Below are 16987 nucleotides of genomic sequence, written 5' to 3'. Positions count from 1 at the left end.
TTCCCGGGTGCACACTCTCGGGGCCGGGTGCAGGGTTCCTGGTTCCTGGGGCCGGGTGTCCGGTTCCCGGTGCAGTGTTCCCGGGTGCACTGGTGTCGGGTGCAGGGTTTCCGGGTGTCCGGTTCTCGGTGCCGTGTTCCCGGTTCCTGGGGCCGGGTGTCCGGTTCCCGGTGCAGTGTTCCCGGGTGCACTGGTGTCGGGGCCGGGTGCAGGGTTTCCGGGTGTCCGGTTCTCGGTGCCGTGTTCCCGGTTCCTGGGGCCGGGTGTCCGGTTCCCGGTGCAGTGTTCCCGGGTGCACTGGTGTCGGGGCCGGGTGCAGGGTTTCCGGGTGTCCGGTTCTCGGTGCCGTGTTCCCGGTTCCTGGGGCCGGGTGTCCGGTTCCCGGGCGGCTCCTCCCGTTCCGGTTTCCTGTCCCCCTCCTCTCTCGCTCCCGCACACATCCCCGGACATGGCTCTGTAGACAGCACATGGCGGCCGCGGCCATGCAGAGCCCCCCCAAACCATCCAGCACCCCCCCACTCTTCCTCCGCCACTAGACACCCGACACTACGCCCGACACCCCCGCCATCCCACTACCACCACCACAGTAAGCAGCGGCGGCATCATGGGGGTGCACGGCTTCCAGGACTACATCGAGAAGCGCTGCCCGGGCGCGGTGGTCCCGGTGGAGCTGCAGAAACTGGCCCGGGGCAGCTTAGTGGGGGGCGGCCGGCAGAGACCCCCGCAGACCCCGCTCCGCCTGCTCATCGACGCCGAGAACTGCCTGCACCGGCTGTACGGCGGCTTCTACACGGACTGGGTGAGCGGGGGCCAGTGGAACCACATGCTGGGCTACCTGGCGGCCCTGGCCAAGGCCTGCTACGCCGGCAACATCGAGCTCTTCGTCTTCTTCAACGGCGCCCTGGACAAGGCCCGGCTGCACGAGTGGGTGAAGCGGCAGAGCAACGAGCGGCAGACCGGCCAGCAGATCATCCACCACGTCCAGAACAAGGGCACCCCGCCCCCCAAAGTCTGGTTCCTGCCCCCCGTGTGCATGGCCCACTGCATCCGCCTGGCGCTGGTCCGCTTCCACATCAAGGTGAGCCGGTGCCGGCCTGCAAAGGCCCAACATGGAGCCTAGACCCTGTGCCCAAAGCGGAGCCCCCAACACAGAGCCTGTGCCCAAAGCGGAGCCCCCAACACAGAGCCTGTGCCCAAAGCGGAGCCCCCAACACAGACCCTGTGCCCAAAGCGGAGCCCCCAACACAGAGCCCTGTGCCCAAAGCGGAGCCCCCAACACAGAGCCCTGTGCCCAAAGCGGGGCCCCCAACACAGAGCCCTGTGCCCAAAGCGGAGCCTCCAACACAGACCCTGTGCCCAAAGCGGAGCCTCCAACACAGACCCTGTGCCCAAAGCGGAGCCCCCAACAGACCCTGTGCCCAAAGCGGAGCCCCCAACACAGACCCTGTGCCCAAAGCTGAGCCCCCAACACAGAGCCCTGTGCCCAAAGCGGAGCCCCCCAACACAGAGCCCTGTGCCCAAAGCGGAGCCCCCAACACAGAGCCCTGTGCCCAAAGCGGAGCCCCCAACACAGAGCCCTGTGCCCAAAGCGGAGCCCCCAACACAGAGCCCTGTGCCCAAAGCGGAGCCCCCAACACAGAGCCCTGTGCCCAAAGCGGAGCCCCCAACACAGAGCCCTGTGCCCAAAGCGGAGCCCCCAACACAGAGCCCTGTGCCCAAAGCGGAGCCCCCAACACAGAGCCCTGTGCCCAAAGCGGAGCCCCCAACACAGAGCCCTGTGCCCAAAGCGGAGCCCCCAACACAGAGCCCTGTGCCCAAAGCGGAGCCCCCAACACAGAGCCCTGTGCCCAAAGCGGAGCCCCCAACACAGAGCCCTGTGCCCAAAGCGGAGCCCCCAACACAGAGCCCTGTGCCCAAAGCGGAGCCCCCAACACAGAGCCCTGTGCCCAAAGCGGAGCCCCCAACACAGAGCCCTGTGCCCAAAGCGGAGCCCCCAACACAGAGCCCTGTGCCCAAAGCGGAGCCCCCAACACAGAGCCCTGTGCCCAAAGCGGAGCCCCCAACACAGAGCCCTGTGCCCAAAGCGGAGCCCCCAACACAGAGCCCTGTGCCCAAAGCGGAGCCCCCAACACAGAGCCCTGTGCCCAAAGCGGAGCCCCCAACACAGAGCCCTGTGCCCAAAGCGGAGCCCCCAACACAGAGCCCTGTGCCCAAAGCGGAGCCCCCAACACAGAGCCCTGTGCCCAAAGCGGAGCCCCCAACACAGAGCCCTGTGCCCAAAGCGGAGCCCCCAACACAGAGCCCTGTGCCCAAAGCGGAGCCCCCAACACAGCCCTGTGCCCAAAGCGGAGCCCCCAACACAGAGCCCTGTGCCCAAAGCGGAGCCCCCAACACAGAGCCCTGTGCCCAAAGCGGAGCCCCCAACACAGAGCCCTGTGCCCAAAGCGGAGCCCCCAACACAGAGCCCTGTGCCCAAAGCGGAGCCCCCAACACAGAGCCCTGTGCCCAAAGCGGAGCCCCCCAACACAGAGCCCTGTGCCCAAAGCGGAGCCCCCAACACAGCCCTGTGCCCAAAGCGGAGCCCCCAACACAGAGCCCTGTGCCCAAAGCGGAGCCCCCAACACAGACCCTGTGCCCAAAGCGGAGCCCCCGACACAGACCCTGTGCCCAAAGCGGAGCCCCCGACACAGACCCTGTGCCCAAAGCGGAGCCCCCGACACAGAGCCCTGTGCCCAAAGCGGAGCCCCCGACACAGAGCCCTGTGCCCAAAGCGGAGCCCCCGACACAGAGCCCTGTGCCCAAAGCGGAGCCCCCGACACAGAGCCCTGTGCCCAAAGCGGAGCCCCCGACACAGAGCCCTGTGCCCAAAGCGGAGCCCCCAATATGCACCTCTGTACCCAACATGGAGCCCCCTGTGTCTAACCTGCATCCCCCTGTGCCCAGTATGGAGCCCCCAGCATGCACCTGTCTGCAAAGCATGGAGCCCCAAACATGCACCCCCTGTGCCCAACACGGAGCCTTGTGTTCAACGTGCACCCCTGTGTAAAGCATGGAGCCCCCAGCATACACTCCTGTGCCAGACATGGAACCCCCAACATGCATCCCTGTGTCCAACACTGAGCCCTGTTCCCATCATGCACCCCTGTGCCCAACATGGAGCTGTGTGCCCAGTATGCACCCCTTTGCCCAGCACGGATCCCCCAACATGAACCCTTGTGCCCCCACAGCTGCAGACTTGTAGTGTTACAGGGGCTGCATAAATAGATTGTTATAGATGCCACTGTCAGGTGGTGGCCGCAGCCTCATAGATGCCAGTGACATGGGCAGTGCCCCACCCCGAATGATGATGGTGATGTGCCTGCCTGTCTATGGCTGCTGACATTTTGCTAGTCAAAAATACATTTGATTGCTGATGGTGTCTCTTGCCCACGTACGGAGGACATGTGATGCTGACACATATGTGGGCTCTCGGGCAGTGCCACGTACATCATGTAGAGCCAGGCAGGAATCCTGTGCCACGCTGGCACCTACAAGACCCGCTGTACAGAGCCGTGCCCGGCTGCCTCATACGGGTGACTTTAAAATGGTAGGTGTGGGCGATGGTGGACTGGGCATGTTGGATTTCAATATGCCCGATTATTGTCATGGCACATAATACGCTATCAGGGGGTCCGCCACCCCTTATCCCCTCTGCCCATGTGTGGTGTGTACGGTGAGGGGGTAAGGTATAAGAATTTGGGTTCCTTCATTATACAGCACCAGACGCGTGGAGCAGAAGTGGGGCAATCTCATGCGCATACTGGGGCATTTTCCTGGTGGATCTTTGTGGACCCTCACCGCGGTTACCCCCTGTTCCTTGTAGAGGGGGTGAATTCTGCCCCAATATCACACAATGTGGATTTTTCTGTCCTGTATGGAATGGTGAATGGACCGTGGCAGCTCATGTGCGGTATTTTACTTGTTAGAGCTGCAGTTTGTGCTCCAGAGCAGGCATCTGTGACTGGGGACATGGAGCAGTCATTTTTCCAGTATGTGGAGCTGTCCTTGGTCACTCAGTCACTCTCAATTCTACTTTTTGGATACTTGTCACCTATTTAGGTCTATGGGTACGCACCAAAAACTCAGCTCCGATGTGTATCGACCTCCTCGCATCAGATTTCTACGGACACGTTATTAGCAGAGGACACGGGATTTAGTTTTGTAAATGTACTTATTAGTATATATATATATATATGTGTATATGTATGTGTGTAATAATAGATACTTATATAGCGCCATTATTCCCAAGCGCTTTACATATATCAGCATCACTGTCCCCATCGGGGCTCACAATCTGCGTTCCCTATTAGTATGTTATATATTTCTGACCATGGCGGCCTACAGATTCTGGTATTGAGTGGACGTATGAGATGACGGCGCCTGTCTGGGCTGCTATGGCAACTGCTTGGTCCCCATCGTCCCCTCCGTATGTTGGATGCGGCTTCTCCCATCGTCCCCTCCGTATGTTGGATGCGGCTTCTCCCATCGTCCCCTCCGTATGTTGGATGCGGCTTCTCCCATCGTCCCCTCCGTATGTTGGATGCGGCTTCTCCCATCGTCCCCTCCGTATGTTGGATGCGGCTTCTCCCATCGTCCCCTCCGTATGTTGGATGCGGCTTCTCCCATCGTCCCCTCCGTATGTTGGATGCGGCTTCTCCCATCGTCCCCTCCGTATGTTGGATGCGGCTTCTCCCATCGTCCCCTCCGTTTGTTGGATGCGGCTTCTCCCATCGTCCCCTCCGTATGTTGGATGCGGCTTCTCCCATCGTCCCCTCCGTATGTTGGATGCGGCTTCTCCCATCGTCCCCTCCGTATGTTGGATGCGGCTTCTCCCATCGTCCGCTCCGTATGTTGGATGCGGCTTCTCCCATCGTCCCCTCCGTATGTTGGATGCGGCTTCTCCCATCGTCCCCTCCGTTTGTTGGATGCGGCTTCTCCCATCGTCCCCTCCGTATGTTGGATGCGGCTTCTCCCATCGTCCCCTCCGTATGTTGGATGCGGCTTCTCCCATCGTCCCCTCCGTATGTTGGATGCGGCTTCTCCCATCGTCCCCTCCGTATGTTGGATGCGGCTTCTCCCATCGTCCCCTCCGTATGTCGGATGCGGCTTCTCCCATCGTCCCCTCCGTATGTTGGATGCGGCTTCTCCCATCGTCCCCTCCGTATGTTGGATGCGGCTTCTCCCATCGTCCCCTCCGTATGTTGGATGCGGCTTCTCCCATCGTCCCCTCCGTATGTTGGATGCGGCTTCTCCCATCGTCCCCTCCGTATGTTGGATGCGGCTTCTCCCATCGTCCCCTCCGTATGTTGGATGCGGCATCTCCCATCGTCCCCTCCGTATGTTGGATGCGGCTTCTCCCATCGTCCCCTCCGTATGTTGGATGCGGCTTCTCCCATCGTCCCCTCCGTATGTTGGATGCGGCTTCTCCCATCGTCCCCTCCGTATGTTGGATGCGGCTTCTCCCATCGTCCCCTCCGTATGTTGGATGCGGCTTCTCCCATCGTCCCCTCCGTATGTTGGATGCGGCTTCTCCCATCGTCCCCTCCGTATGTCGGATGCGGCTTCTCCCATCGTCCCCTCCGTATGTTGGATGCGGCTTCTCCCATCGTCCCCTCCGTATGTTGGATGCGGCTTCTCCCATCGTCCCCTCCGTATGTTGGATGCGGCTTCTCCCATCGTCCCCTCCGTATGTTGGATGCGGCTTCTCCCATCGTCCCCTCCGTATGTTGGATGCGGCTTCTCCCATCGTCCCCTCCGTATGTTGGATGCGGCTTCTCCCATCGTCCCCTCCGTATGTTGGATGCGGCTTCTCCCATCGTCCCCCCTCCGTATGTCGGATGCGGCTTCTCCCATCGTCCCCTCCGTATGTCGGATGCGGCTTCTCCCATCGTCCCCTCCGTATGTCGGATGCAGCTTCTCCCATCGTCCCCTCCGTATGTCGGATGTGGCTTCTCCCATCGTCCCCTCCGTATGTCGGATGCGGCTTCTCCCATCGTCCCCTCCGTATGTCGGATGCGGCTTCTCCCATCGTCCCCTCCGTATGTCGGATGCGGCTTCTCCCATCGTCCCCTCCCTATGTCGGATGCGGCTTCTCCCATCGTCCCCTCCGTATGTCGGATGCGGCATCTCTTTACATTATAAATGGAGGGGCTGCATTACAAAATACCCGAGCGTCTCCTGTGTCCCTGTAGGTCCTCGGCCGCAGGCTGTGCTGGGAGATGTGCACCGGGACCAGTCCCATCATTGACAAATATCCTGTAAATCGCTTATATGGCAGGGAAAACCATAATAGACAGCGGCAGACCCGTGCGTCTTAAAAGGGATCCCCACATGAAATTTTTAGAAAAATCTGATTACTAATGCCGGCTGTGCCTATGTCCAAGCCGGTCTTCCCATATTACTGCTGTCACTGGTTGCCATGGAGACACAGCTACAGCTTGTTCTATGGCGTTGTTAGGCAGTGCTTCCATAGCAACTAGTCACTATCCGGGATCAGCATTACTGAAATAGAGCTTTGTGTGTGTCTTGCGGCCATATTAATCAGATTTTTGTATATTCAGAGGAGACTGCGCCCCGTGGTGTGTGCGGGGCGGTATCTAGGCTCGCACGTTACGGCTGTAGTCCAGCAGATTTGTGTACACGTCTTAATAATAATAATAATAATAATAATCTTTATTTCTATAGCGCCAACATATTCCGCAGCGCTGTACAATTCAGTCTTCACCATGAATTGTTTTTTTGTACCAAGTAGGTTGAGCTGAAGGCTCTTCCGCGAGCCGGCGTCCGGTCCTCCATGGCGTCCGGTCCTCACTTGTGCGCCTGTGTCCTGGGCTCCTCTGGTGTTTACTAGGCCTCGCACGGCACGGTGCATTGTGGGACCTGGTACACACAATGGGCGTCCATTATACAGGTGCAGAAGTGAAGATGGGCCTGGACTGGCCGCCATGGAGGGCCGCGCTGGACACTGTGGTAACGGCAGCGTGTGCAGTGAGGAGGCAGCTGTCGGGGCCATTTTCCGCCCGCTGTGGTATTGTGCTATCTTCTAATCGCTGGCATACATGACCTTTGAGTCTCGCAGCCTCGTGTGTAACTGGAGACTTCAGCTCTGTGAAATCATGGTTTTCATTTAATAGGTTAATTACAGGCAGCGCCATTCACTGTGCAGGTGTCAGGCAGGGCCTCGTCCCACCGCCCCGGGCCGGAGCTCAGGCTGTCATCTGGATCCATAGCACGTCCCTCAGGACTGGGCTGTGCCCTCCATTGTGGTACTGGTGCCACGTTCTCTGTGCCCCCCTCTGTGGTACTGGTGCCACGTTCTCCGTGCCCCCCCATTGTGGTACTGGTGCCGCATTCTCCGTGCCCCCCATTGTGGTACTGGTGCTGCATTCTCTGTACCCCCCATTGTGGTACTGGTGCCGCATTCTCTGTACCCCCCATTGTGGTACTGGTGCCGCATTCTCTGTGCCCCCCCATTGTGGTACTGGTGCCGCATTCTCTGTGCCCCCCCATTGTGGTACTGGTGCTGCATTCTCTGTACCCCCCATTGTGGTACTGGTGCTGCATTCTCTGTACCCCCCATTGTGGTACTGGTGCTGCATTCTCTGTACCCCCCCATTGTGGTACTGGTGCTGCATTCTCTGTATCCCCCCATTGTGGTACTGGTGCTGCATTCTCTGTACCCCCCATTGTGGTACTGGTGCTGCATTCTCTGTACCCCCCATTGTGGTACTGGTGCCGCATTCTCTGTACCCCCCCATTGTGGTACTGGTGCTGCATTCTCTGTACCCCCCATTGTGGTACTGGTGCTGCATTCTCTGTACCCCCCCATTGTGGTACTGGTGCTGCATTCTCTGTACCCCCCATTGTGGTACTGGTGCTGCATTCTCTGTACCCCCCCCCCCTATTGTGGTACTGGTGCTGCATTCTCTGTACCCCCCATTGTGGTACTGGTGCTGCATTCTCTGTACCCCCCCCCCCCCCCTATTGTGGTACTGGTGCTGCATTCTCTGTACCCCCCATTGTGGTACTGGTGCTGCATTCTCTGTACCCCCCATTGTGGTACTGGTGCTGCATTCTCTGTACCCCCCCTATTGTGGTACTGGTGCTGCATTCTCTGTACCCCCCATTGTGGTACTGGTGCTGCATTCTCTGTACCCCCCATTGTGGTACTGGTGCTGCATTCTCTGTACCCCCCCCCTATTTTGGTACTGGTGCTGCATTCTCTGTACCCCCCCCCTATTGTGGTACTGGTGCTGCATTCTCTGTACCCCCCATTGTGGTACTGGTGCTGCATTCTCTGTACCCCCCCCCCCCTATTGTGGTACTGGTGCTGCATTCTCTGTACCCCCCCATTGTGGTACTGGTGCTGCATTCTCTGTACCCCACCCCCCCCCCCTATTGTGGTACTGGTGCTGCATTCTCTGTACCCCCCATTGTGGTACTGGTGCTGCATTCTCTGTACCCCCCCCTATTGTGGTACTGGTGCTGCATTCTCTGTACCCCCCCCCCTATTGTGGTACTGGTGCTGCATTCTCTGTACCCCCCCATTGTGGTACTGGTGCTGCATTCTCTGTACCCCCCATTGTGGTACTGGTGCTGCATTCTCTGTACCCCCCCCTATTGTGGTACTGGTGCTGCATTCTCTGTACCCCCCCCCCTATTGTGGTACTGGTGCTGCATTCTCTGTACCCCCCATTGTGGTACTGGTGCTGCATTCTCTGTACCCCCCCCCCCCCTATTGTGGTACTGGTGCTGCATTCTCTGTACCCCCCCCCCCCTATTGTGGTACTGGTGCTGCATTCTCTGTACCTTCCCCCCTATTGTGGTACTGGTGCTGCATTCTCTGTACCCCCCCCCCATTGTGGTAGCCCCCCATTGTGGTACTGGTGCTGCATTCTCTGTACCCCCTATTGTGGTACTGGTGCTGCATTCTCTGTACCCCCCCCCCCTATTGTGGTACTGGTGCTGCATTCTCTGTACCCCCCCATTGTGGTACTGGTGCCGCATTCTCTGTGCCCCCCCCATTGTGGTACTGGTGCCGCATTCTCTGTGCCCCCCCCATTGTGGTACTGGTGCCGCATTCTCTGTGCCCCCCCCATTGTGGTACTGGTGCTGCATTCTCTGTACCCCCCCATTGTGGTACTGGTGCTGCATTCTCTGTACCCCCCCCATTGTGGTACTGGTGCTGCATTCTCTGTACCCCCCCATTGTGGTACTGGTGCTTCATTCTCTGTACCCCCCTATTGTGGTACTGGTGCTGCATTCTCTGTACCCCCCCCCCCCCCTATTGTGGTACTGGTGCCGCATTCTCTGTACCCCCCATTGTGGTACTGGTGCCGCATTCTCTGTGCCCCCCCCATTGTGGTACTGGTGCCGCATTCTCTGTGCCCCCCCATTGTGGTACTGGTGCTGCATTCTCTGTACCCCCCATTGTGGTACTGGTGCTGCATTCTCTGTACCCCCCCCCCCCTATTGTGGTACTGGTGCTGCATTCTCTGTACCCCCCCATTGTGGTACTGGTGCTGCATTCTCTGTACCCCACCCCCCCCCCTATTGTGGTACTGGTGCTGCATTCTCTGTACCCCCCATTGTGGTACTGGTGCTGCATTCTCTGTACCCCCCCCCCTATTGTGGTACTGGTGCTGCATTCTCTGTACCCCCCATTGTGGTACTGGTGCTGCATTCTCTGTACCCCCCATTGTGGTACTGGTGCTGCATTCTCTGTACCCCCCCCTATTGTGGTACTGGTGCTGCATTCTCTGTACCCCCCCCTATTGTGGTACTGGTGCTGCATTCTCTGTACCCACCCCCCCCTATTGTGGTACTGGTGCTGCATTCTCTGTACCCCCCATTGTGGTACTGGTGCTGCATTCTCTGTACCCCCCCCCCTATTGTGGTACTGGTGCTGCATTCTCTGTACCCCCCATTGTGGTACTGGTGCTGCATTCTCTGTACCCCACCCCCCCCCCTATTGTGGTACTGGTGCTGCATTCTCTGTACCCCCCATTGTGGTACTGGTGCTGCATTCTCTGTACCCCCCATTGTGGTACTGGTGCTGCATTCTCTGTACCCCCCCCCCTATTGTGGTACTGGTGCTACATTCTCTGTACCCCCCCCCCTATTGTGGTACTGGTGCTGCATTCTCTGTACCCCCCATTGTGGTACTGGTGCTGCATTCTCTGTACCCCCCCCCCCCCTATTGTGGTACTGGTGCTGCATTCTCTGTACCCCCCCCCCCTATTGTGGTACTGGTGCTGCATTCTCTGTACCTTCCCCCCTATTGTGGTACTGGTGCTGCATTCTCTGTACCCCCCCCCATTGTGGTAGCCCCCCATTGTGGTACTGGTGCTGCATTCTCTGTACCCCCTATTCGTGGTACTGGTGCTGCATTCTCTGTACCCCCCCCCCCTATTGTGGTACTGGTGCTGCATTCTCTGTACCCCCCCATTGTGGTACTGGTGCCGCATTCTCTGTGCCCCCCCATTGTGGTACTGGTGCCGCATTCTCTGTGCCCCCCCCATTGTGGTACTGGTGCTGCATTCTCTGTACCCCCCCCATTGTGGTACTGGTGCTGCATTCTCTGTACCCCCCCATTGTGGTACTGGTGCTGCATTCTCTGTACCCCCCCCCCATTGTGGTACTGGTGCTGCATTCTCTGTACCCCCCCATTGTGGTACTGGTGCTTCATTCTCTGTACCCCCCTATTGTGGTACTGGTGCTGCATTCTCTGTACCCCCCCCCTATTGTGGTACTGGTGCTGCATTCCTCTGTACCCCCCCATTGTGGTACTGGTGCCGCATTCTCTGTACCCCCCCATTGTGGTACTGGTGCCGCATTCTCTGTACCCCCCATTGTGGTACTGGTGCCGCATTCTCTGTACCCCCCCATTGTGGTACTGGTGCCGCATTCTCTGCACCCCCCCCATTGTGGTACTGGTGCCGCATTCTCTGGACCCCCCCATTGTGGTACTGGTGCCGCATTCTCTGTACCCCCCCATTGTGGTACTGGTGCCGCATTCTCTGTACCCCCCCATTGTGGTACTGATGCCGCATTCTCTGTACCCCCCATTGTTGGTACTGGTGCCGCATTCTCTGGACCCCCCCATTGTGGTACTGGTGCTGCATTCTCTGTACCCCCCCATTGTGGTACTGGTGCCGCATTCTCTGTACCCCCCCATTGTGGTACTGGTGCCGCATTCTCTGTACCCCCCATTGTGGTACTGGTGCCGCATTCTCTGTACCCCCCATTGTGGTACTGGTGCTGCATTCTCTGTGGCTAAAAAATGCAATCATTTGTGTTTAATTTCTGTGACTTTCAGTGAGTGGTAACCGTGGTCTGGCGACATTATCCTTCAAGACAGTAAAAGCGAACAAATACCAAACGTGCAGCTACGGCCGCGTTCACACGTCCACTAATTATCTGTTACAATGGATGCGGTTTCAAAAAAGGTCTGCAAACACAACTTTCTTGTCCGTTTTGAAAATACTGATTTTTTGCAGGATCTCTTTTTTTTTTTTTTTTTTACATTGGAGTCTATGGAGGATGGATCCGTTACCTGATCGCTATTTAGCCTCCGTGTTTCTTGCAGTTGTAACGGATCCGTTTTTTTCTTACTGAATCAGTTTCATATGGAAGATAGTGATCAGGTAACGGATCCGTTTTCCATAGACTCCAATGTTCAAAAAAAACGGATCCTGCAAAAAAAACCAGTATTTTCAAAACGGACAAGAAAGTTGTGTTTGCAGAGTTTTTTGAAACCGCATCCATTGTAACAGATAATTACTGGACGTGTGAACGCGGCCTTAGATTGGTTTGTGTCACCATTTTCTGAGGCCTTTAGCTATATTTGTATTATTGGAACTGTGCGAAAACTTTTTTTTTTTTTGTGTGGGGAATGGTTAGTATTATTTGAGATGCATAACAATGTATTTTTTGCATGTGATTTGGAGTGGATAGAGGTATGACCGAAAAAAACATCAATTCTGGCCTTTAACACCCCCCGTGATGACGCTTGAGGTTGTGTTGGTGTAAATAATTTTCTGTTTTGATACCTTGGACTTTTCTAGACACAAAAACAAATCTGCTCAATGTGCAGTTGAATCAACGCCTTACTGGGATGTCACCGGGCGTCCACCACCCTTTGCGATGGTGGTGTACCAGTCCGTTAGGCGTCTCCGCACTGCTCGGTGCCATCTCTGTCCTCGCAATCTCTCTGCCCTTCATTGATGTGGCAGATGTCATCCATACAGCATGTCGCGCCTGCGCAGCTCCTGTTCTCTCCTGTGCAGGGGTGAGAGGTGAGCAGACTGTGGATGATATGGCAGATGTCATCCATACAGCGTGTCGCGCCTGCGCAGCTCCTGTTCTCTCCTGTGCAGGGGTGAGAGGTGAGCAGACTGTGGATGATATGGCAGATGTCATCCATACAGCATGTCGCGCCTGCGCAGCTCCTGTTCTCTCCTGTGCAGGGGTGAGAGGTGAGCAGACTGTGGATGATGTGGCAGATGTCATCCATACAGCGTGTCGCGCCTGCGCAGCTCCTGTTCTCTCCTGTGCAGGGGTGAGAGGTGAGCAGACTGTGGATGATATGGCAGATGTCATCCATACAGCGTGTCGCGCCTGCGCAGCTCCTGTTCTCTCCTGTGCAGGGGTGAGAGGTGAGCAGACTGTGGATGATATGGCAGATGTCATCCATACAGCGTGTCGCGCCTGCGCAGCTCCTGTTCTCTCCTGTGCAGGGGTGAGAGGTGAGCAGACTGTGGATGATATGGCAGATGTCATCCATACGGCGTGTCGCGCCTGCGCAGCTCCTGTTCTCTCCTGTGCAGGAGTGAGAGGTGAGCAGACTGTGGATGATATGGCAGATGTCATCCATACAGCGTGTCGCGCCTGCGCAGCTCCTGTTCTCTCCTGTGCAGGGGTGAGAGGTGAGCAGACTGTGGATGATATGGCAGATGTCATCCATACGGCGTGTCGCGCCTGCGCAGCTCCTGTTCTCTCCTGTGCAGGAGTGAGAGGTGAGCAGACTGTGGATGATATGGCAGATGTCATCCATACAGCGTGTCGTGCCTGCGCAGCTCCTGTTCTCTCCTGTGCAGGGGTGAGAGGTGAGCAGACTGTGGATGATGTGGCAGATGTCATCCATACAGCGTGTCGTGCCTGCGCAGCTCCTGTTCTCTCCTGTGCAGGGGTGAGAGGTGAGCAGACTGTGGATGATATGGCAGATGTCATCCATACAGCGTGTCGTGCCCTGCGCAGCTCCTGTTCTCTCCTGTGCAGGGGTGAGAGGTGAGTAGACTGTGGATGATGTGGCAGATGTCATCCATACAGCGTGTCGTGCCTGCGCAGCTCCTGTTCTCTCCTGTGCAGGGGTGAGAGGTGAGCAGACTGTGGATGATGTGGCAGATGTCATCCATACAGCGTGTCGCGCCTGCGCAGCTCCTGTTCTCTCCTGTGCAGGGGTGAGAGGTGGAGCAGACTGTGGATGATGTGGCAGATGTCATCCATACAGCGTGTCGCGCCTGCGCAGCTCCTGTTCTCTCCTGTGCAGGGGTGAGAGGTGAGCAGACTGTGGATGATATGGCAGATGTCATCCATACAGCGTGTCGCGCCTGCGCAGCTCCTGTTCTCTCCTGTGCAGGGGTGAGAGGTGAGCAGACTGTGGATGATATGGCAGATGTCATCCATACAGCGTGTCGCGCCTGCGCAGCTCCTGTTCTCTCCTGTGCAGGAGTGAGAGGTGAGCAGACTGTGGATGATATGGCAGATGTCATCCATACAGCGTGTCGCGCCTGCGCAGCTCCTGTTCTCTCCTGTGCAGGGGTGAGAGGTGAGCAGACTGTGGATGATATGGCAGATGTCATCCATACAGCGTGTCGCGCCTGCGCAGCTCCTGTTCTCTCCTGTGCAGGGGTGAGAGGTGAGCAGACTGTGGATGATATGGCAGATGTCATCCATACAGCGTGTCGCGCCTGCGCAGCTCCTGTTCTCTCCTGTGCAGGAGTGAGAGGTGAGCAGACTGTGGATGATATGGCAGATGTCATCCATACAGCGTGTCGCGCCTGCGCAGCTCCTGTTCTCTCCTGTGCAGGGGTGAGAGGTGAGCAGACTGTGGATGATATGGCAGATGTCATCCATACAGCGTGTCGCGCCTGCGCAGCTCCTGTTCTCTCCTGTGCAGGAGTGAGAGGTGAGCAGACTGTGGATGATATGGCAGATGTCATCCATACAGCGTGTCGCACCTGCGCAGCTCCTGTTCAGGTGTGAGAGGTGAGCAGACTGTGGATGATGTGGCAGATGTCATCCATACGGCGTGTCGCGCCTGCGCAGCTCCTGTTCTCTCCTGTGCAGGGGTGAGAGGTGAGCAGACTGGATGATATGGTAGATGTCATCCATACGGCGTGTCGCGCCTGCGCAGCTCCTGTTCTCTCCTGTGCAGGGGTGAGAGGTGAGCAGACTGTGGATGATATGGCAGATGTCATCCATACAGCGTGTCGCGCCTGCGCAGCTCCTGTTCTCTCCTGTGCAGGGGTGAGAGGTGAGCAGACTGTGGATCACGTGGCAGAGTGTCAATCAAGGCAGGAGAGATGGTGATTTGTGGAGATGGAAGAGGACTGTTAGCGCATGGAGAAGCTGCAATCATAAAAGGGATATTAAAGATGTGAGAACGGTGGTGGATACGGTTTATGGATGATCAGGTGACAAGTTCCCTTTAGATGCTGCTGTTTGAGATTGACAGGGGTAGTCGAGTTAAAGGGAACCTGTCATCAGAAATTGAGCTTTAAACCTAAAGGTTTCCCCCTCTGCAGCTCGTGGGCTGATTCTAGCAGGTTCCTGTACTTTTTGTGCCCCCCTTTGAAACCAAATTAAACACTTTATAAAGTTGTACCTTTTTGCCTGCAATTCTTGTAAATTCTCCATGGGGGTGGGCTCTCTTGCGTCCATTGTTGTCCCTCCTGCAGATTGACGCCGTCCCCCAACGCTCCCATTTCATATCTCAGGACCCGCCCACTGCGCCCGAGGTGCCGCGCACGCGAGGACCGCTGGCGACGTGGTCGCAGGCACGAGATTATGGACGGCGCTCTGATTGCATCGCAAGCTCCCGCCCATAATCTCGTGACCGCGATCTCCCCTCTGCCTCCAGCGTTCTGCGCAAGCGCTGGAAGATGACCCGACGTCACCTCCTTCCCATCCTGCCCTGCAGCAGGAAATAGATGGGTGGGGCGGAGCAGCACGGCACAGGATACAAAGAAAAGGTTACAAAAAAAAAAACAAAACGTTTAGTGCTTTTCACTTTTCAGAAGACAATGTGTGTCTTTGTTTTGATTTTACATGTTTTTTTTACTGTGTACGTCGCTCAGATCCTCTCCGCGTCTCCTTGTAACCTGTGCTGTGCTGCTCCGCTCCTCCCATCTATTTCCTGCTGCAGGGCAGGATGGGAAGGAGGTGACGTCGGGTCATCTTCCAGCGCTTGCGCAGAACGCTGGAGGCAGAGGGGAGATCGCGGTCACGAGATTATGGGCGGGCAATCACAGCGCCGCCCATAATCTCGTGCCTGCGACCACGTCACCAGCGGTCCTCGCGTGCCCGGCACCTCGGGCGCAGTGGGCGGCGTCCTGATGTATGAAATGGAGCATTGGGGGACGGCGTCAATCTGCAGGAGGGACAGCAACGGACGCAAGAGAGCCCGCCCCCATGGATAATTTACAAGAATTACAGACAAAAAGGTACAACTTTATAAAGTGTTAAATTTGGTTTCAAAGGGGCCACAAAAAGTACAGTAAGCTTGCTAGAATGCAGCCCAGGAGCTGCAGAGGGGGAATCTTTTAGGTTTAAAGCTCAATTTCTGATGACAGGTTCCCTTTAAACAGCAGCGATCGGAGCTTGACCTGGTCACCTCTATTAGACGTGAGTGCTTGAGGTAAACGTCGCCAGTGTCCACTCAGTGTGGGCAGGCTCAGCTCCTGAGCTGCTTCTTAAGGTACCGTCACACTAAGCGACGCACCAGCGATCTGATGTGGCAGAGATCGCTGGAACGTCGCTACATGGTCGCTGGTGAGCTGTCAAACAGGCAGATCTCCACAGCGATCAGAGATCAGCCACCAGCGACCCGTGTAATGACGCTGTGCTTGGTAACCATAGTACACATCGGGTTACTAAGCAAAGCGCTTTGCTTATAGTTGCCCGATGTGTACCTTGGCTACGTGTGCAGGGAGCCAGCTTCTAGAATCTGCGGATGCTGGTAACCAAGGTAAATATCGGGTAACCAAGCAAAGCCTTTGCTTGGTTACCCAATGTGTACCTTGGTTACCAGCGTCCGCAGAAGCACATTCAGATCGTTGCTCTCTCGCTGTCACACACAGCGATGTGCGCTTCACAGAGGGAGAGGAACGACCAAAAAATGGTCCAGGACATTTGTCAACGACCGGCCCTCACAGCAGGGGCCAGGTCGTTGCTGGATGTCACACACCGCGACATCGCTAGCAACATCGCTGCTACGTCACAAAAGCCGTGCCTCAGTAGCGATGTCGCTTAGTGAAACGTGGCCTTTACACTCCCACCCACCCTGTATGGAGGATGTTGGGAAGGGATAATTGTGTGTCTTTATTCAGTTCAGCCGCTATGGGACAAAATTAAGGAATAACGTTTGGAACTCCATTCTATGTCTGAACTGGGTGCAAAAAACCTAAAAAACATCACTATGGGGAGATAAGGTATGCACACCAGTGACTATGGAAGGGGAATACATGGAATAGCAGAAACTGCTGTGTGAATACTGACATGAAAAATTCAATAGCTATTTGTAAGAATGAAATGTGAAAAATGGAACCTGCATTACTGCCATGAATATATGAATAAATATGGCTGGGGATAGGTCGTCACCATGACAGGTGTCTGAGGCCCGGGGGCAGGTCGTCACCACGACAGGTTTCTATGGCCGGGGATAGGT

At 56.6% G+C, this 16987-nt stretch overlaps 1 protein-coding gene across 1 annotated transcript in view; it reads left to right on the top strand.

Annotated features, from left to right (window-relative positions):
- The first annotated feature begins 441 nt into the window (after window positions 1–441).
- Window positions 442–16987, top strand: part of FAM120A (family with sequence similarity 120 member A) — a 138280-nt gene continuing 121734 nt past the window's right edge. Inside the window, exon 1 of the mRNA XM_075321280.1 lies at window positions 442–1078. Within this exon, the coding sequence (XP_075177395.1) occupies window positions 605–1078 (474 nt within the window). The 5' untranslated portion in view covers window positions 442–604. The remainder of the gene's footprint in view (window positions 1079–16987) is intronic.

This window comes from Anomaloglossus baeobatrachus, chromosome 8 (genome assembly GCF_048569485.1).
Source record: "Anomaloglossus baeobatrachus isolate aAnoBae1 chromosome 8, aAnoBae1.hap1, whole genome shotgun sequence".
Lineage (NCBI taxonomy): Eukaryota > Metazoa > Chordata > Amphibia > Anura > Aromobatidae > Anomaloglossus > Anomaloglossus baeobatrachus.
The sequence above is the reverse complement of the archived record's forward strand: the minus strand, read 5'-3'. Positions and strand labels throughout refer to the sequence as shown.